The following is a 20,993-nucleotide window of genomic DNA, read 5'->3' as shown; positions in this document are numbered from 1 at the left end:
GAAGCCTTGCCCGGCCGATATGGTTCAGTTGGTTCAGCATAGTTCCATGAACTAAGAGGTCACTGGTTTGATTCCCAGTCAGGGCATATGTCCAGGATGTGGGCTCAATCCCCAGTATGGGGCATGTAGGAGGCAGCCAATCGATCATCGATGTTTCTATCTTTCCTTCTCTCTTCCTCTGTCTCAAAAAAAAAAAAAAAATCAATAAAAACATTAAAAAAAAATAGAACCTTTGTATATTGCTGGTAGGAATGTAAAATGGTGCAGCCACAGTGAAAAACAATTTGGCAGTTCCTCAAAAAGTTAAACATAGTAATGCCATACGATCTAGCAATTCCACTCCTAGGTATATAGTCCACAGAACTAAAACCAGGCGTTCAAACAAATACAATTACACTATGTTCATAGCAGCACTTTTCAGAGTAACTAATGGTGGAAAGAACACAAAAGTCCATCAGTGGATGAATGGATAAACAAAATGAGGGATAGCTATACAATGAAGCGTTATTCAGCTGTAAACAAGGAGTGACATACTGATACATTACACAATACAGATGAACCTCAAAAACACTATGTTAAGTAAAAGAGGTGAGACACAACACATCATATATTGTATGATTCCATTTATATGAAATATCCAAAATAGGTAAATCCATAAAAACAGAAAGCAGGCTGGTGTTTGTAAGAAGTTGAGGGAAGGGGGAAATAGGGAGTGACTGCATCATGGATACAGTCTTCTTTGGGTGATGAAAATATGTTGATGTAGGTGGTGGTTGTAAAGCACTGTGAATGCACTAAATACCACTGAATTGTACACTTTAAAATGGTTAATTTTATGTTATGTGAATTTTACCTCAATAAAATATTAAAAACTAAAAAATGGGAAAAGACTCCATTGAATTCTCCAAGGCTTCCTACATAATGGCATAGCATATTGCCTGTGGCTAGGTGCCCAGGAAATATTTATGAAATTGAATGGTAGAAAATATTCATGTCCTGTAAGTAAATTTTTTTTTTAATTAGTCAAGACCATTCTAGGCCATTCAGCTGAATAAGACAGGTTATCATACTGAGTCATGCCATCTTCGTTTTGAAAATAATGATGTGTAATTACAAAGTAAGAGACTGTTGCCAGAAACTGACATTTCCCTCAGCCTACCAAACTTGAACCTGTTCTTCAAACACTCCAGCCCAAATGCTACCTCCCCTGGGAGCTTCTCCTACCTCGCCAGGCAGAGCTTCTTTCCTCCTGGGCCTTCCACCTTCTGCTGTTCAAGGTTATCTAAGCGCCTCCAGTTCTATAAGAGTGACACCCACAAGAGTGTCACTCAAAAGAAAGCAATGGCTCTAATCTATTGGCACACACTTAGCAAGAAGCACCACGTTGGCAGAGAGAAGTCTTCACAAATGTTTGTCGAATGACAGAATGAATGAACCAATGAATGACTGAATAAATAAACTTTTGGTCTGGCTTGCGATCTGGCTCAAAGGGCAATTCTAAAATCAGAAGTCCATATTTGTTTTTGAGTAATGCCAAAATTTTGAAATGAATGTATACACGTTCAATGTGACTCTTGAAAGAAACTCTCTGGCTGTTGAAATTCTAATGTCTTTGCCAAAATCCATCCAGCCCTTCTTTAATTGACACACCTTATACATTCTCCCTTGGGTGGCTGGTGTGCAAAGCATAGTCAGGCAGATGCTACTAAGACCAAAGGTTTTTCAGCATAAACATGTGCTAACTTGTCCTCTACAAGAGTCAACAACGAGTCTTTGTCACTGAGGAAGAAATGTTTTAAAATTTTTGTAATCAAGCTGCCAGGACAATTCTGCCAGACTTTCTTATCTCCTGGGAACATCCTCTGATAACAATGCAGTTTTGTGCTAAATTTCCAACAAATCTGGGCCACTGCAGGTTTGTCAGGGTGGGGACAGTCATGTAATTATGTGCCTTCATTCTGTCCTTACACAAAACAAGATGGAATTCTTAGCATTTTTCTTTGACCTTGGGGCATTCCTTGAAACTTGAAACAGCACAAAACTTAATGGATTGAAATAAGGAAAAACAGTGTTCACCTGAAACTACACCAAACTGATAATATAAGTCTTTAAAAAGCTATGCTTAAAACATCCCCAAGGTTTTGAAACCCAGTCCCATTTTGATGGCCAAGCATTGGGATAAAATTCACTTTACCTACAACAGCACTTCTAGTACCCCCTGCTCAACAACTCTGCTTTATTTTTTTCCAGGTTCTTATCACTACCTTGCGTTTGATCATATATTTGTTTGTTTGTCTGTTTAAGGTCTGTTTATCCCAATAGAATGTGAATGCCATGGTAGCAGGGACTTGATGTATCTTATCACCGCCATACTCACTGCAGCTAGAAGGGTGCCAGAGACAGTAGGTACTCAATTCCTATTTGTTGACTGTGTCTTTCATCTAAATTATATTTAAAAACCTGTGATCATTAAAGGAAATAAGGAAGAAGTACTTGGAAGCAATTCAAAACAATAAGTTTCACTTAGTCACATTTAACAACTGCAAAATTCACACACTCACTAGCAAACTAAATCTATTAGAGACACATTGCGTGACCTACAAAGAGACACCAAAGAAAGTGCCTGTACCTCCTTGCATGTGGTGAAGTTAAAATCAATATGTAGCACAGACGTATTTGATAAGCTATCATTAGTTGAACTGCCCAGGTAGCAGTTTGGTTTAAATTCTGAGTTGCCAAGTAAAATGTTGATAAAACTCAAAATAAACACAGTTCTGGCACAGACTTATCCCATTCTAGTGTATGTATACGTGACCGTATTTTTACCATGAGACAAACAATGCACTCATCGAGTATTCATAACAGGAGCTCCCACAATGTTTTCCCCGACTCCTGCTTTATTATGATATTGTTTTCAGCTCTCAACTCTGGTTTCCATCTCTCATTTCTACCACTGCTGTCAACTCTTGGATCCAATAGCAAGGTCAGCTTCACCTCCCAAGCCAACCCACACTGACCCTCTGGCTTCCTGGCTCAGCCCCTCTAAGAAGCAACTCACCTGATTCAGTGCAGCCCTGGGTCCCACTGCTGGCCTGGAACTCCCCCCAGGCAGTTTGAACACAAGGCCGCCACCCAGAGAGACACAGGGTGGAGTTTAGCCATATGAACAAAACGCCATGCTATGAAAATAAACTGCATCCCACCACATTCAAAAATGATTGGTGCCATATTCCCAAATTGCTTACTTTACCCAAATACCTCAAGTCCATTTTCAACATAGGAAGGCAGAAGCAAATCCAGTGAAAATATTTTGTGTGTGATAATATTGCATGCAAATTAATCGTCTTGGTCATAAAAATTAACAAGATTTTACAGCTGTTCTGACTAATAAAAGAACAATTTCAATAATAGCTTGTATTGGGGACAGGGTGGGGAGGCAGGACCTTAAATCATTTATCCCAAGTTACTGGGGGAGTTGGCGCCCATGTCATATCTGATGTGTACCCAGCATATCTGATGTGTAGGGATGCATCTCACAGTGTAAGGCAGTACATATGCTACTTCCCCATTAACTGATTAAAACATAGTTTATTGACTTTAAACATTTCTAAAAGCAGTGTATGCTTATTGTAAAAAGCAAAACCAAAAGACCTCAAACAAATCGGAAAAAAAAAATGAAGTAAAAATGCCCCTCTCAATTCCCAGGGAATGAGAACTAACAGCTTGGGATATACCCTTTTCTGACACTGCTCATCACATACAAAATCTATATATATAAAAGCCTAAGCAACTGTTATGGCAGAATGATCAGTCACTATGGTGCACACTGACCACCAGGGGGCAGACACTCAATGCAGGAGCTGCCCCCTGGGGATCAGTGCACTCCCACAAGGGGAGCGCCGCTCAGCCAGGAAGCCAGGCTCATGGCTGGCAAGCACAGCTGCCACAGCGGGAGCCTCTCCTGACTCCATGGTAGTACTACCAAGTGGCAGTGGCAGCATTAGGCACAGCAGGCTGGGATGAGCATGAGCGAACGGTGCAGCGCCAGCCCTGATTCAGGCTCCTCCCTCGCCGCCTGCCATTTGGTGCACTGCTATATCCCTCAGGGGATGTCTGACTGCTGGTCCCGGACTGCAAGAGGGATGTCTGACTGTAGGCTTAGGCCTGATCCTGGTGCTACTCTCTGTAGAAGGCAGTCAGTCTGAACAACTCAGTGACTCAGGGAAACACAGGGAATTCAGGGTAAGCCTGCCTCCGCACTTGACTCACCCACTCAATGGAGTTCACAGGACAGACCGTGGTGGCCCAGCCCGTGCACACGCAGCAGCTGCTGAAGCTCAAGCAGCAGGCAGGCCATGCAGCAGCAGAAGACCATCCAGCCACAAGCCAGCAGTCAGACATTCCCCAAGAGGTCCCGGACTGCGAAAGGGTGCAGGCCGGGCTAAGGGACCTCCCCGTTCCCCCAGTGCATGGATTTTGTGCACCGGGCCTCTAGTATTTTCATAAAAATGAAGCCAACTTGATATGCCATAATTACATTAACTTCTTTTCAACAATAGTTCAGAATTATTTCTCTTTCATCTGGGTATTATGACTAAGTTTGTTTTCTACCTCCACACATTAAGAGCAAGGGATAATTTAAGCATATGATATATTTGAGGTGTTTTGTAAAAAAATTTCTCTTTCTAGAAAAGGTAATTGGAAATGTTCAAAGCAAATGAATAAAGAGATCACCAGACTGAGTTTTTTTCTTTTGTTTGTTTTTTTTAGATTGAAGGCTGATTACTCTTTAGCCCTAACTTATAGCCAACTTTCACATGCCTCGTGCCTGTCTTATAATCAAATCCCCCTTTGAGAAAAATATTTTCTTTCTTTTTTTTAAAAAAAAATAGCAAGTATTTAATAGAGATTTCTCTCTTTTTTAAAAATCCTCATCTGAGGATATTTTTCCATTGATTTCTAGAGATAATAGAAGAGAGAGGGAAAGACAAGGAGAAATGTCACAGGCCAGGGGGGAGTCTGCAACTGAGCTACATGCTCCTGACCAGAATCGAACCTGGGACCCTTTGGTCCACAGGGCGATGCTCTATCCACTGAGCCAAATTGGCTAGGGAGAGAAAAAATATTTTCTTTAGTTATATGCTATTTCCTTCTTCTTGAGATATCACATTCAATACACTTGCTACTATAATTAGTACATGTTCATTCCTCCTTTGCAAGGAATCCCTACAAAAATATGCATTTTAAAATTCTAAGTTTGTTTAATGGCAGTCAAGCAAAAAAAAAAAAAAATCAATAGTCACAACAACTATTTTCGGGTATATAAGGGTTTTACTAACATCCTCAAGCTGATAACATTTTGCATTTTTGCATCCAACTGCATTTTCTTCGAATTATCGTTTTCTCCTTAAACTTAAAAAAAATTACATAATAAGAATGTATAAATACACCACTGTGCTACATAGCACATTTTGCAGCTTGGAAGCAATGGCATAAGCAGTGAGTCAGCCAGCATGTACTAAATACCTACTGTGTGCCATGTGCTGTGCTAGGCCTAAGGAAACCAAGGAGACGATAACTTCACGCAGTTCCTGGCTGGTGGGGACAGAGGACGTGAAAAACTAATGACAACGCAATGGTATGTGTGCCAGGTGAGCTCAGGGAGTAATTCCCCCTTACACCGAGATGGAGAAGGATTTCCAGATGGTGACAGCTTAGCTACAGGTCCTAAAAGATAGGAACTTAACTGGGTGAAGAACAGGGAAGGAACAGTGGGCGAGAGAAGACCACAAAGCCAAGCAGAGAAGCAGGAGCACGGTATCTGAGAAGAGATGCAGAGTCTGGGAGCTGGGGCCCAGGGCTGTGTTACTAGAGGTGGGTGATAATGTTGCTGACGAAGGTGGGGGCCAAGCAGACCAGAGATTTGCGTGAGACCTTGAGTTTTAATTTTATCCTGAGGGCAGGGGCAGGATCATTGAAGATTTTGACAAGAACTGGGAAATAAACTGAATTGCCACTTGCTCCAAGTAAAAGTAAAACATTCATATGTGTGAATCACAGGAAAACTACCCAGGCCCTCACTGGGTTCTGCGCACATTTGGACAAAAGGATAACAATCTCCGTGATGTGGTTTCCCAGACCACAAAAGATAACAAACAGCACATGTAACCATTTCTTTGTATCTATATGAGATAACAGATGAATAGATGCTGACTAAAACTAGTGTGAAATAATCACAACCGTATTGGTAATACAAATCATTATGCTAGATACCTTAAATGTATACAGGGCTGTGTATCAATTATACCTCAATAAACTCAAAGAAAGAGCCTAGGAGAAGGGAGAGAAATGGAAGCTGACAAATACAAGAACCCTGACAACAGCACAAGGCAGCGATGGTCTGAGGACACCAGGTGCCGATGCCGGGGCCATGCAGGCTGAGGGGGGCCCTCCTGGCCACCTGTGAGGTGGCTGTGAGGAACACATGACTTCATATTTGTAAAGATTTGACACCATGTAGGCACTAAACAAGTCTGTTCTGATGTTATACTTCCAGCAGTGTCAAGAATAACGGACCCTCTATTCAGATGGATAAAGCGAGGCCCATGGATGTGCCCCTGGCCCCAGGCTAGTAAGTGGAGGAGGCTCAGCCAGGATGGGTGTCCTCCTTTTCTATGGAGTCTAATTTCTTTGCACGTTTCCACACTCTTCCAAATATTACAGGATGTTCCATTTGAGAAGGCAGGTAAATATGACTAAACATAAGAAAGAGTTGCAATTTAAGAATCATTCTCGCCTGGCCGACGTGGTTCAGTGGTTGAGTTTTGACCTATGAACCAGGTGGTCACTGTTTGATTCCCAGTCAGGGCACATGCCCGGATTGTGGACTCGATCCCCAGTATGAGGCATGCAGGAGGCAGCCGATCAATGATTCTCTCTCATCACTGATGTTTTTATCTCTCTCCCTCCCCCTTCCTCTCTGATATCAATAAAAAATATATACTGGTTTTTTTTTTAAAAAGAATGATTCTCATGCACAATATGAATTAAAATGAAAAGCTGGTGGTTGAAGGGTCTGTTTCTTGTTAGCTACTGGCTGCCTGAGTCCTGGGCTGTCCCAGGGAGAGGCTGGGCTATGGCAACAAGCTGCCGTTTCTCACTCAGGGGCCTCTGGGGACTTGGCGAATGGGAAATCGCCCCTGAGCTTGAAGTTTCTTTGTTGCTAGCTCACACCAAATCAAATAAGCCAGAATAAAACCCATGCAGTCCTCCCAAAGTCTTCCATGGACCTATCTCACAAACTAGCACCTGCTTGGGTCTCTCTCTCTCCCTCTCTCTCTCTCCCTCATTTGTCCAAATCCTCTACCCAGTACTCCGGTCGCTACATTGGAACTGGATCTCCATGCTCAATCTCTGTGGGGAAACGCTAGGGTTGCCCTACTCTTGTCATTTCCCTGGGGGGTTGTACTGTCCCCTCACCTGCTCTCCATTTGCCATATAAACATATGCCCTTTGTAGGCATAGTCCCTGCATTAAGGAGCCTCTACTGAAATTTCCAGCTGATTTCCGATCCTCATCACCTGAGTGCACATCCCAGCACAGACAGCTTCCAGATAACGAACTAGACAGTTGTGTTTGTGGACACTGTGACCGAAGCCATTTGGCTGCCCTCCCCAGAGACAGTCTTTGTACCCAGGACAAATATAACCACATTTCCCTGAAAAACAATATTGCATGCAGCCCTAAGGGTAAACTGTGTTTGGCTTTCCTTCTGCATAAAAGTCAATGGGAATCAGATTTGCCATGGCCATGCCTCATGAGTTGGCCAAAGGCCAAGCACATACTCACGCAGACATGTTTTTTCTATGTCAATACCAAGTTTTCTATGTGCAATTAAGAAGTACAGGAGGCTGCTCTCTGAAAATAAATAAGTAAATACACTTTTTTTTTTTGGCCGTAGCTTCATGTCTGTAAAAGCAGAACTGACCATTTGAAATGTTCACATCAGTCACTGGAGAACTGTGAGAAATGAATTATATTTGTAAGCCTTTGTGAGGATGAAAGGGATATTACTAACGAATGTACAGCATTCTAAAACAAAATCACTTAGCCCTAGTCCTGCTTTTAAAACACAGTTTTGTGGGACTTGATTTCGTTTTAAAATAACCCAGGCGCCCAAAAGTACATTAGGAGTTTTTATAGTTTTAAGGCTCCATGAAAACCTTCCCTGAAACTGCTGGGGACAAAGCCCACGTCTGTTAGCGTGAGAGACACCTTTGTTTCTAGAATGTGAGCCTTGTGATCAAACCTGACACAAGCCAGGGCATTTAAAAGTTAACGGTGCTGCTTCATTCTAAATGTGTTTTCCACAAAGTCTGGATTTTAAAGACAAAGTTGACTTTAATTTTCAACTCTCTGGCTTTTTTCAATCAGAGTTATAGTCACACAGTTATTTAAACAAATGTCTTTGAACTTCCTTAATTTAAAGAAGTGACCCTTAGGTTAATGAATGTTGTAAAATGCTTATTGTTTGAGCAAATGAATTGACTTCCGTTCTGTAAGTGGGTGTGGTGAAGACTAAAGTCTCACAGAGGAACCCAGATACTTTTACTCTTATACCGTGCCGACTGTTCATGGGTCAGGATTGGCAAATTTTCTTTTTCATTCCTTTAGTAAAAGTGCCCTAAGTTAAGTGCTCCTAAAAAATGGATGGTTGTCGAATTTCCATTATTAAGGAAATAACACCCAAGTCTATAAAATGCAAACAGAGGCATGCAGCATGTGATAAATTAAAGGCAAGTTGGGTGGATGATGTTTCCAAGTTTCAGTTCATGATATGGACCCCTTAGAGTGTCTCTCCACAGTAAGTGGGTGAAGAAAATGCAGGCGCCACCACCCTTTTCAGGCACCAGTGTCAATGAGAGGTGCTTCTTCATTTACTGACCAACGCAAGCCTCCAATGGGGTACATCAGAGCATTTTGTAAATGGCACAAGATCTTAATGATTCTAAATAATAATGTGCTTTCATATTGGCAATAATGATCTTTTTAAAAAAATCTTTTTTAAAATATCTTTATTGTTAAAAGTATTACACATGTCCCTCTTTTCCCCCCATTGACCCCTTCTAGCCCACCCCTGCCCCCACCCCAGGCCTTCACTACCCTATTGTCTGTGTCCATGGGTTCTGCATATATGCATAAAAATTCTTTGGCTGATCTCTTCCCACCTACCCACCCCCACCTTCCCTCTGAGATTTGACAGTCTGTTCCATGCTTCTATGTCTCTGGAACTATTTTGTTCAGTTTATTTTGTTCTGTGCATTAGACTAATCAATTATCTTAACACACACAAAAAACAGCTTTATTTTATGTTCCTAAGACCAACAATGGTTCTCACCAGAGGTGTGCACCGAATCACCAGGAAACATTATTTTAAAAGAGCTCTCTGTTCTTCCATGGGAGAGTCTGATTATAAGTCTGGTATGGGGTTGGGATGATGACAGATGAGAGAGAGAGAGAGAGAGAGAGAGAGAGAGATAAAAATAGATGATAGGTAGTCAGATAGATAGATAAACAGACAGGGAGATGGATGGGTAAATAGAGAGGTAGACAGACAGACACATTTTCATTCCACTAGCAACTGTGATGGGCTCCCCACTACTCATTTTAAATGGTTTATGGCCACATCACTCAACTCCAGTAAAAATTAATCCACAGTTTCTATGGAACTATCAGTGCACAAGAAAAGATACAGCTTAGGCTGTTTTCCAGCCAGTTTATTCATTTGCCCTCTTAGCCAGGCCGGGCTGCAGTAGGCGATGAGCTCATGCAGAAGACGAGGCCGAGTCCCTGAGGAGCCTGCGGTCTAGCTGAAGAGGCAGACACATAAAACAGCATCACAATTCACCTGACAGGTGCTGACCTAGGGGTAGGAGAGTACTGTTTGGGAGTAGAGGAAAGAGAACACTAACTCCATCCGGAAGAATTGCAGAAGGGTCCACAGAGGAGGGGGCCCTGGAGCTGGGTCTCATTCCATGTGGAGGCTTTTCCTGGTGGTGATGGGGAATGCAGATGGTGCCCTCACGTAGAAGGATCGGCATGATGAAATTACGTGTGTTTCTGGGGTGTATTGAGAAGTGCAGAGTGGCCAGACCACAGTACATGTGCGGGAAGGGGACGGCGAGAAGGAAGGGCAGTTAGCAGGTGGGTGTGAGGTGCATCCATGTAGGAGAGGCGCAATAGGCAAAACAAACAAACACAAACAGGGTCACCTCCAAGCCTCCTTTGTAATCCCTGGGGGCTCCCCCAATATTAAATGTTTCATTTGTAAAAACATTTCGAGGTGTTTTTTTTTAAAAAGCCCTCTGTCAATTACACTTTTTCAAATGATCCTCATGACCATATTAAATCAAATATTACAAAAGATGAGTTATTATTTTAATTTTACTGTTTCCATTAAAAGGTATATATTGAGCATCATGTAAAAAGCATCATTTCCCAAAATACTCAGAAAAGCAAGTTATGAAATCCCTATGCTTAAATATTTAAGGTCACTGTCAGTTCAAAACGATCTGAAACTCATTCTGAGGGGTATGTGTGTGTGTGTGTGTGTGTGTGTGTGTGTGTGTGTGTGTGTGTGGAGGGGGAAGTATAAGGTGGAACAGGACCTATTTCTCCATCACTAAAAAGCAGGCTGCCTGTTGTGGGTCACATGGATCCAGCAAATATAGCATCGGTGTCTAATAGTGGCCCTGACCCAGCCGCTTGGCACAGATACACAGCTAGTGATGACTGAGTCATAGCAGTGCTATTGGGAGGTCTAATAATGTTCCTATTCTATTATGAACTCTTGATAAGGATGGTTAGCATCTCTTATTAGTTTAAAGCTTTACATGTGAAAGTCTCACCAGAAACTGCTTTCGCCACTGCAGTGATTTAATCACTCAGTATTTCATTTCCTGGAGAGACCCTAGAGGAGAAAACAACCTTCCCGCTTCGGAAGCAGGTGACTGCCCCCTCCATCACCGCCTTATCTGATCAGGCCCACACACTCCGAACCCGTAGATTACAGAAAGCCTGCAGTCAGTCAACTTTGTTCCTACTCTGACATGTTGTCCAGAAGCCTCTGCTCTTTTGTTTCCAGCTTATTTCCTGGAGGCCTCGGTCACTGTCACAGCCTCACATTGCACCGGGAAGCAGATCATTCCCAAGCACAAATTCTCAGCTAGACTGGCCTATTCAGAGAGAAGGAGAGAAGGGAGGGGTGGAGAAGAAGAGAAAGGGGAGAGAAGCAGAGAATTTACTCATACTCGGCAGCTATTTCTGAGGGTCTGTAACACTGGCCCTCACCCTGGCTGTCCATTAGATATTCCGGGAGCTTTTAAACAAATACCAATAGCGTGGCCCCACTGCAGGGACCCTGATCTAAGTTGCCTGGGGTGGGCCCAGAGACTGCTTTATTTTGAAAGCTCTTCAAGTGATTCAATGTGTGGCCAAGTTGAGAACCAGCACTCTAACTCTTTGGAGGACACGTGAATATGTCCATTGCCCTCAAAATGCTTCAAGTCTGGTTGGGAAGAAAAGACTCAAATGGAGGATGATCTCAGGTAGGCTACCATCAAATACACACTGTGCGGTGAGTTCTGTTAGTGCCCTGGGGAAAGGCAGGGCTTGAGACCATTGAGGAAGATATGAAAATGGGATATGTGCTGGGCCTTGAAACAGGCTGGATTTTCGTTATGTTTCCTCTCCATCCACACCACCACCCCAGCCGAGAGCCTTCTAAGTGGGTTTCCTTCTTAGGAGCTTCCATTCTTGCCTCTCTCCTGTCTGTTCTTCCCATGGTGATGATTGTGCCTTGAAATCATCAGTCCTATCATGTCACACTCCTTCCTAAAACCAAAGGCTCCATGAGAGCTCGTAGAATATAAGCCAAATCTCAGTCCCTTCGTGATTGGCCTGAGGATCCTTGCGCATATAAAACATGATGTTTATGAAAGAAACTCTGAACTACGTATTTTCTTACCCATGTACTGACTTCCATCTAAGGACATACTCACAAATTCAGATGTGATACGATCACTTTTAACACGAATATTTAAAAATGAATTTCCCTTTGGAAAAATTGCTCTCAATGAATGAAATTTCGTGTTTAATTTTAAAACATATATTCTGATTACATCTTAGGCACTGATGAAGACTCCCCATTCTCAATGGAATATGACAACATAAAAAATGCTGGGTTAAATTTTGCTATTGTCAAGAAGAGCTGGATTCCAGTTTATAAATCACCCACTTTATTGAGTGAGCTCTTACTTGTCTGTTTCCTCATGTAACCTGGGGAAATAGTATTTACTTACAGAGTAATAAGAGTGGCTGCAAGAATTAATGATGTAACAAGTGAATACTAAAGTTAGTGCCAAGGACATAACAGACATTCAAAAAAAGTATGTTCCTTTTCTTTTAAGACACTTAATATTTAGTTATTTTATATATGCTTGTGAGGCCTGACTTATACAACAGAACTTTAAAATTAACTTTTTGCATATAAAATCTGCTATCATCCATTTTTAATACTTCATGGGAAATGTTAGTGTGGATTTTTAAACATCTGCATAGTACTCCTACTCTTATAGGTGTAATTGACTTTCACTCATTTCCAAAGCGGGTTTAAGTCCTAGCTACCTTTCCCTCTTCACATTACCAGATGGTAATGCTCGTGACCAATGAAATGCCCCAAAGGCTAGAAACAAAGAAAAAGAAGAGATATCCTGGACATAGATGAGTCAGATATTTAATTCCTAAGTAATCAAGCTTTAATATTTATGCAAGTGAACAGTTTGCTAGTTCCTAAAAATGGCTTCCACCAAAATATATTCTTGCTTGTTCTCTGTATCTTTTCCAATGGTTCTTCCTGAACCAAGCAAGCCATTTTGTAAGAATTCCCATCTTATCTTATCAATATAGAAAAATCAGAATTCATTTTGCCTTTGGAAATATGAGTGGTTGCAAAGAATAAAAATACTCAGAACTAATTCTAATGATCTGAAAAAGCAAAACGAAACAAAGCTTTGTTTGAGAAACAAAGACTGTCCTGGTTCAGCACTCTCTTAAGCTAAGTCTGTGGTTTATTCTCAGGAGGTCAAAGTTGCTCTTCAATTAGAGTAAAAACTACTAAGAAAATCTAGTGCCACCTTCAGAGTACTTTTATGTTTTAACATGAATCTGTTTTTCCTTGTGACATTTTGTTTTAAAGGTACAGTGATTTCTATAATAATATTGTCATTTTTAAAACTGATAGTTCTAAAAGCAGATTATTTATCAAATTTTAATCTCTCCCTTAGAAAAAATATTTATGTGAATCTCAGGTGTACTTGGTGAACCATAAAGTGCTAAAATAGCACAATGGTCTTCATCATAAATTCAAAGGAAAATACTGTATTTACTTGTTTTACAGCTAAGAAAATGTTCAATAGGAACTACTTTTACAATATAAGGGGTATTTCAGAGAATAAGGATAAATTTATTTTTTAATTAAAAAGAAAATCTGTTCTAAATTTTTATCAAGTTCACTCCCTTGCATCAAGACTGATAATCCCCCACTCGAGAATGCATACACAAGTACATACATAAAGATCTACTAGCTGAAACCGGTTTGGCTCAGTGGATAGAGCGTCAGCCTGCGGACTGAAGGGTCCCAGGTTCGATTCTGGTCAAGGGCACGTGCCTTGGTTGCGGGCACATCTCCAGTAGGAGGTGTGCAGGAGGCAGCTGATCGATGTTTCTCTCTCATCGATGTTTGTGTAACATTATTATATGTCTAAGAGTGTCATGGTTAACAAAACTACAGCTTCTAAGACCAAGTTATCATGAAAGTAGAAAATAGAGGAAAACATTTTAAATTGCACCAAATATAGTTTTCACACATAGCCAACCATCCCAGGAAGGGTTCATTTCCAAAGCAAATTAATTCACATGAGAAGTCTCCTCCATTAGGTAACCATTCTCCCCACTCGCCATCTTCTGTTTTTAGGACTCCACGAGGGCAGCCTGAGTTGCTGAAGTAGCTCCTTCTAGGGAAGTTCTGAAGAGCTGGAACTGAAGTGTCTTGGTGCTTACATTCGCTTATGTAACAGCCGGCCCTTACCAACCACTTCAGTGCTCAGGGGCATATTTCTCTGGGCCTGGTCTTATCTCCACCTGTGTGGAAAGATTTTCAAGAAGCACTGGAAAGTCTCCTTTCTCTACACCACCCCCCTAGGCTCCCCCACAGGCTAGGGGAGAGGGGGAAGGGAAGCATTAGCTGCAGTGGGGTTAACAGGGCTGAACTAAATCACATATAAAATAGAAAAGACTCTAAATAAAACAGAAAACAACCCTGTATTACCTCAAATCCATGGTTAGTAAGGAATTCCATGTGTGCACATGTACCCATGCCTCTGTGTGTGTGTGTGTGTGTGTGTGTGTGTGGTGTGTGTGTGTGTGTGTGTACACCTTTTAGTGAATTAGAAAGTCATTACTGAACAGCTACTATGGCTAGTGGGTCACACAGAAGTATTTCAAACCCAACGATTCCAAAATGGAACCCATGTCTTTCCCTTAAAACTCCTCTGTGCTCCATAGTACAAGCCTATTATCTTAAATTCTCAAACTAGGAATCTCAAAGGTCCGCTGTGACTAGTCTACTCCCTCCTGCTTCCTTATCCACTCCTCATGCTCTACTGATGCAGATCCAATGCATCCCTCAACCCCATTCCCATCGCACCACCCACATCAGTTTCCAATTACACTCTTGGGACACCCACCTGACTGCTCTCAGCTTATAACTGCTCACCTTCCCACAGCATCGTCTCACTGCTAGAGCCACCCTGCTAGAGTATATAGTTGTTCATAATGTAACCCTGCTTTAATTTTTTGATGGTTCTTTAAACAGCCAACATGTCTTAAGTCTTACCATATGCCAGCCATTGTACCAAAGCTTTACGCGTATTACTGTATTTTCTCTTCATAACTATCCTGAGATAGTTAAAATTATTGTTGCCACTTGTAGATGAGAAAATAAATGGCTACAGAGTTTAGAGAGCTTGTTCATGGTCACTGGGATGCAGGTGGTAGAGCTGGTTTTCATCTTGGATTATTTCATGCTCTTGACCACACCATTACCAACCTTTCTTCTACCTGTTCTCAAATGATTCTCAGTCTCTTTTGCAAGGAGCTTGTAGACAGTGAAGTTCTCCACATTCAGTGATTGTACAAGAGTCAAAACCCTTTAAGCCACTGGGGCAGAATGTAAGATAAGGACACAGTGACTCTCACAGATGCCACCTGTGAATGTGCCTCTTATGACCCACGCATGGTAATGGAAATATCTTGGTCTCAAGCAAGGAAAAATTAGCCCAACAAATGATCTCGAACTTGTGAGACTACTCTGCCCTGCGGAATGTGGAAGCACATTTCAAACAGTGGGTATGTTAATCACACACCACTGATCAGCTTTGCCTCAGCACTACCTTTCACAGCGACTCCGTGAGGATGCCTGGTAAAGGCTGGGTGGAGAAGTAGCAGACACAAACACAGGGATGGAATAACTCGGACTGCAGGTGTAGTCATAGCCTTAATAAAGGAACAGCCATATCAGTCATAGAACGCACCAGAAGAAACAAGCACATGAAAAAAGAAGAAAAGCTTAGATATAGCTAAAACTGCCCTGCCATATTCTACACACAACTGTTTGATAAATATTTTATTGTTACTCCAGGAAAAGCTTTTAAAAGGAATACATACGCCAGCAATTATGGGGAAGAGATGTCTCCTTCTCCGAGATGAGAGGACTGTCAGCTCTCGCCTGCTAAGGAGAGGGTGGGTGCAAGCACACCGGCATGTGGACTCAGACCTGCTCATGGGCACTGGATGGGCCGGAGTCCCAGGCAGCAACTCTTCCTTATGTGTTAACAGAAAATACACATAAATATCTCCTATGCAGCCTTCTGTGTGATTTGAATAAATCAGAGGCACTGGGCTTATGTGTGCCCACTGTTGTGTTTCTGCCTAACAATGATCCAAACCCCACCTTTGCCCTAGCTGGTTTGGCTCAGTGGATAGAGCATTGGTCTGCAGACTGAAGGGTCCCAGGTTCTATTCTGGTCAAGGGCACATGCCTGGGTGGAGGGCTCAATCCCTAGTAAGGGGCGTGCAAGAGGCAGCCAATCAATGATTCTCTCTCATCATTGGTATTTCTATCTCTCTCTCCCTTTCCCTTCCTCTCTGAAATCAATAAAATTACGTTTAAACAAAAACAAAAACAAACCCCACCTTGAAGAAGGCCTGACTCCCTGAAATGGATGGTCCAATTGTTAGGGCTGGTGCTCAGCTCTACACTGCTAGCCTCTGATATCCAGGCCTCAACCATTTCTGATTGGAAAAATTAGACAATTATTCAACATCATTATCTTGTTTAAATTAAACTGAAGAAATTGCAGTATCCCAAGTTAAGTGGGTGTCTTGGTAAAATGTTAAAGGTATTTAGAGCTTTTATTTTTTTTTGAGGGGGGGGGCACTTACCAGTACTATCTTAAATGCCTTCCTTATAGTCAATACAAGGTATTGAAGTGTGTGTGTGTGTGTGTGTGTGTGTGTGTGTGTGTGTGTGTGTGATTTTCATATGTCCCTGCTATAAGGGGCTACTTACTTATATCATCAAAATATTACCATGAAAAGTGATCTTTGACAGCCAATTAACTATTATGAGAAAAGTGTCATTTCTGAAATATTCAAATAATGTAATTTAAAAGCCTGTTATTCCACTTAAAGGTATACATACCTACATTTGGGATTTCACCTACAATTTAAAATGATATAGAAATTGCTGCTTTAAAAGCCACTCAACACAGTGCATAAATAGTCATAAACGTGTCAGAAGCAGATGTATTTTATTAATAGCATCTGAAAGCATAAATATAAGTACAAATTGTGAAAATACTCATCCCCATAAGCTACAGAAAACCAAGAAGTAAATCCTAACCCTTAGCATTTTTTAAACCTACAGAGGGGCTGCTATAGTAGTTTCATTCCTTTTCTTAAATGGCCTTTAAAAAAATACATGAGTCAGTTAAGAAAGGCACTTACTTGAATTAAAACGATAATTCTGCCAGGACCTCAGTATAATTAATTGTGGGTGGCAGAAGTTTTAAATGAGGCTAAGTTAGGAATTCTAGTTTATTTATCTATTTTTTTACTCTACCACTGTAATTAGAGAAGCCTGGGGTTCCTGTTAAAATTGTGCCTTGTCATGGAATATCACACCTACATGCTTTTATGACAAGCCCTATTGGCATATTTTTTTACTGACCAAAAATGTGGGCTATAATGCATACATACATCAATCCAGCCTCCTTCCTCCTACACACACACACACACACACACACACACACACACCCTGTTATATTTGTTTTGTTCCTTTCACAACCCTGACATTTTCACCCCTAATATTGTACTGTTCCAATTTATGTAAATGTCTTCATTGTCAAAGACAAAATTATTTTAGTCACAGAGTCTGATACCTTGTTTCATGAAAGAACTCACAACACAAACCTTCAAAATCTCTGCTTGCCTACGCTACCTGAACCAAGAGCTGAAATAGCCACATTTCACAAACAAATATGTTTTACTGAAAATGAGTCATCTTACTGTGGGGCATGTGCTGTAAATGATGCATCCTCTTTGAAGAGCTGACCGTGTCTCCAGGCTGCAGGGCATCTCTCTATAAAACTGCAACCAGCTGAGCAACTGAGCTAATGAGTTTCAGGAGACAGAGAATCCATGACATTTTGGGGAGAATTTTGCATTTAATATCCTTAACACCAAAATGGAGAGTAATCCCATCGCATGGGTCTTCTAAAAGTCCCATATAGCAAAGAAAAAGTTCTACCTGAGAAGTAATTTTATGCTAAACATTTAAGTGGCATTAGATCCACAGTCATGTTTGTCTAGCTGTCAAGATATTAAACACAAATACATTTTCAAAAGGCACCTGATTGGCCACTGAAACTAAAATGTTTCAGGGTAAATGTCTGTACCCTGAAACTAAAGTATCAGAGGATATTGAGACGTTTTCCACCTTTCATCCTAACAGGAAGACTAAGCATCAGACACAAGCATTCAGCTGCTATTATACAGTGCATACTGTAACAGTGAAAAAATGTTTGTTCAGTTCATTAACTCCATCCATCTTTTGCCACCCTTTAGTAAGTTGTTTCATTAACTAGATGCATTTTCGCCCACTGTTCTGAGCACAAAAGAATCACACAGCAAAGCACACTTCCTGCAGCCTAAATACAATAACTGTGTAGTCTTCCAAGAGGTGACTGTGGAATTATAATCTGCGTTCCCCATTCCTGAACTTCAAAGCAAACACGGAGCGCCTTGCAGACAATGCAGCAGGGTTAACACATACCATGTCTCCCGGTCTCGAACGTGAAAGTGCAGGACAAGACCAACACATAGACAAACATCCTGCAGAGAAGGATGCCGATGGCAAACGAGCCGAGAGGGTGGGAAGAATTCAGGCTTGCTTTACCTACCGGCATCGTCCATGTCTCAGGAGTGGCCAGGCGAGCCCTGGAGCCTGGCAGCGGGAAGCCCGGCTCTCCTCCTGGCTAACGAAGCACCCTGCCCTTCTGCTGATTATCGGTCCTTGCTGGCACACACAGTCTTCTCCATGCGCTGTCTGCAGGAGACACCGCCAGGAAATTTATATCTCCAAGGATGACAAACAGCCATTAGCTCCATTACAGGCTGATTAAGAGAGACTGAGCCTATCAAGTGGATACTTGAATCCACTGGGGTTTTCACCTCTGTTCTAAGCAAAGGAGAAAAAAAAATCACTGCAGTGTGGAGTGGGTTGCACGTTTCAGAAAGAAGCGCACATGCTATGCAGAGCACATGCTGCTCCCCAAGATGCCAGAGCACACAGGAGCAGGGGAGGCAGAGATAATGAAAGGTGAAGAGCTCCGTGAACACTAAATGTCCTGCCTCTGGGGCAGGTCTAAATGGGGTCCAGCCTTCATCCCTGACATCACTGGATGACCAGGCAACTTTTCATTGTGAAATGTTAAAGTTTCCTTGTTATTGTTGTTGGAGGTGAGCAAGAAATAGCAGATAAAACATTTTAAAATAAAGGCCATCCTCACTATTCTGCTCTGATTGTATGATAGGAAGCTGAGGCTTGTCATTCCTTTTTGGTTTTGTTTGCATCATGACTAGGGTTTCTATTTCCAGTCAGGATTTCTTCCTACCTAGTTCGGCAGAGAAAGTCAAAGGACTTTCACTAAATGGCACTAATCATGCAAGACACAATGGTCAAAAGATGTCCAGGGATGCTATAGTATGTTCCAATCTGAAGCCATCTCAGTAACAGAAATGGGAGCATGAAGAAAAGTACATTTATGAACACAGAGAACACCATTTCGCGGCTTTTCTTTAATTTGGCTATGGAAGGATGACCCTCCAAGATACTTAAGACTGCTTACAATATCGAGGCACAATGACGGGCCGAGTGCTGAAGAAATCATATGTTCGTCATGTCCTGTGGCTATTATGATATGATATTGGAATGTGAGGATAGCACACGTGTATTTTCTGCATTTTCTCAGATATAGTGAAAAAAAATTACAGTGGCCTCATGATGCAATGAATCCACAGTACAGTAAGAGTCTACAGTGTTGTTGTTTTTGACAAGTTTTTAAAAAACAGTTCTGAGTGTGATGGTTCTGTCAGGGTTGTTGAATTTGAAAAGCAGCTAATTTACTTTGCATTTCTCTGTGCCATTGGAATGTCTAATGACTAACCATTTGCAAATTATTTATAATATACTCTTCCATTTCAGAAGCTTCTAAATATTTTTGTTTTTAATGTAACTTCAGGCTTACCTATGGATTTGGGTTTACTTTATTGTTTAGGCAAAATACTTCATTTATGATATCATAAATAGTAGAGAAATATTTTCCTCACAGAACAGTTGAATTTCTCAGTGATTTCACCCTGAGATGTCTATGCCCAGTATTTTAATTTTGTCACACAATCTTGTCACTGTATTAATTTCAAAAAAATCCTTCATATGTTTTTAAAATGCTTGGGTCCCACGAGACTGAAATCACTGTGGCTTCCGTACCTCATCTCCGTGCCCTGATTAAGACTGCTAACTACCCAGAGTATCATCAGGAGGAAATCTAGGGCAAACCAACTTTTTCTTCTTAAAGAGAGGAGTTTGGGAAATATAAAAGAGAAAGAAAACACATCATGAAGTCTGAGACTTTGGAACAGAGTAGCTAAGAAGTGTTACCTACTGGCAGTGCATGCTAACTAATAAGAATATATTTCTATTGGCTGTGTGCTCCATTCAAAATGTGGCTTTTGATTATTTTTATTAATACAGTCAGTCTCCAAAGTACAAATGGATTGTGTTCCAAATGTTTGTTTTCTTGGTCATTTGAAAAACACGTTTTCTCATAAACACTGATTGGGTTCCAAGGAGAGACCATTAAACACTGCTTAACTCATGATGTGGTTTATAGAAGATCCACAATCTCAAACACAGTTCTAAAATCCAGAAGGTCCTGAAAATCTTAAAGGTATTTTCTCCTTTACATTTGGCTCTGAAATGCATCTGTGTCACAATCTGAGTTGAAGTGAAGCTATTTAAAATTCTTTACTTATCTCATTTAGGATGCATACTTACGTTTTGCTATGGAAATGTTGGTATTACTGGTTATGGGCATCTGCTCAGACCCTGCTGGGGATATGGCACAGACATATATTACCTTTCTAAGATGCAAAAATTCTGAATTTGGAAACACACCAGAGCCCAAGGGCTTCAGATGACAAACTATGGCCCTTTGCTACAATTTTTTGATTGAAAAGGGTAGAAAAGAATCCTTTTTAGAGTTTTGCCACAGGATCCCTTTTCTTATCCAGGAACTCTCTCCCTCTCTCACCTG

The 20,993-nt window shown here is 41.3% G+C and overlaps 1 protein-coding gene across 5 annotated transcripts in view; it reads right to left on the bottom strand.

Annotated features, from left to right (window-relative positions):
- The window catches only part of PHACTR2 (phosphatase and actin regulator 2), a gene marked incomplete at its 3' end in the record, with an annotated part of 169,032 nt that extends 150,005 nt beyond the window's left edge, over positions 1-19,027 (bottom strand). Inside the window, exon 1 of one of the 5 annotated variants that reach the window (XM_080664830.1) lies at positions 18,579-19,027. In XM_080664830.1, coding sequence (XP_080520956.1) covers positions 18,579-18,591 — 13 coding nt within the window. In that variant the 5' untranslated portion in view covers positions 18,592-19,027. The remainder of the gene's footprint in view (positions 1-18,578) is intronic. The other 4 variants (XM_080664828.1, XM_080664823.1, XM_080664824.1 and 1 more) reach the window with 4 other exon arrangements.
- Positions 19,028-20,993: the final 1,966 nt, after the last annotated feature.

The sequence above is a fragment of the Plecotus auritus genome (genome assembly GCF_963455305.1).
Source record: "Plecotus auritus genome assembly, chromosome: 4".
Lineage (NCBI taxonomy): Eukaryota > Metazoa > Chordata > Mammalia > Chiroptera > Vespertilionidae > Plecotus > Plecotus auritus.
The sequence above is the reverse complement of the archived record's forward strand: the minus strand, read 5'-3'. Positions and strand labels throughout refer to the sequence as shown.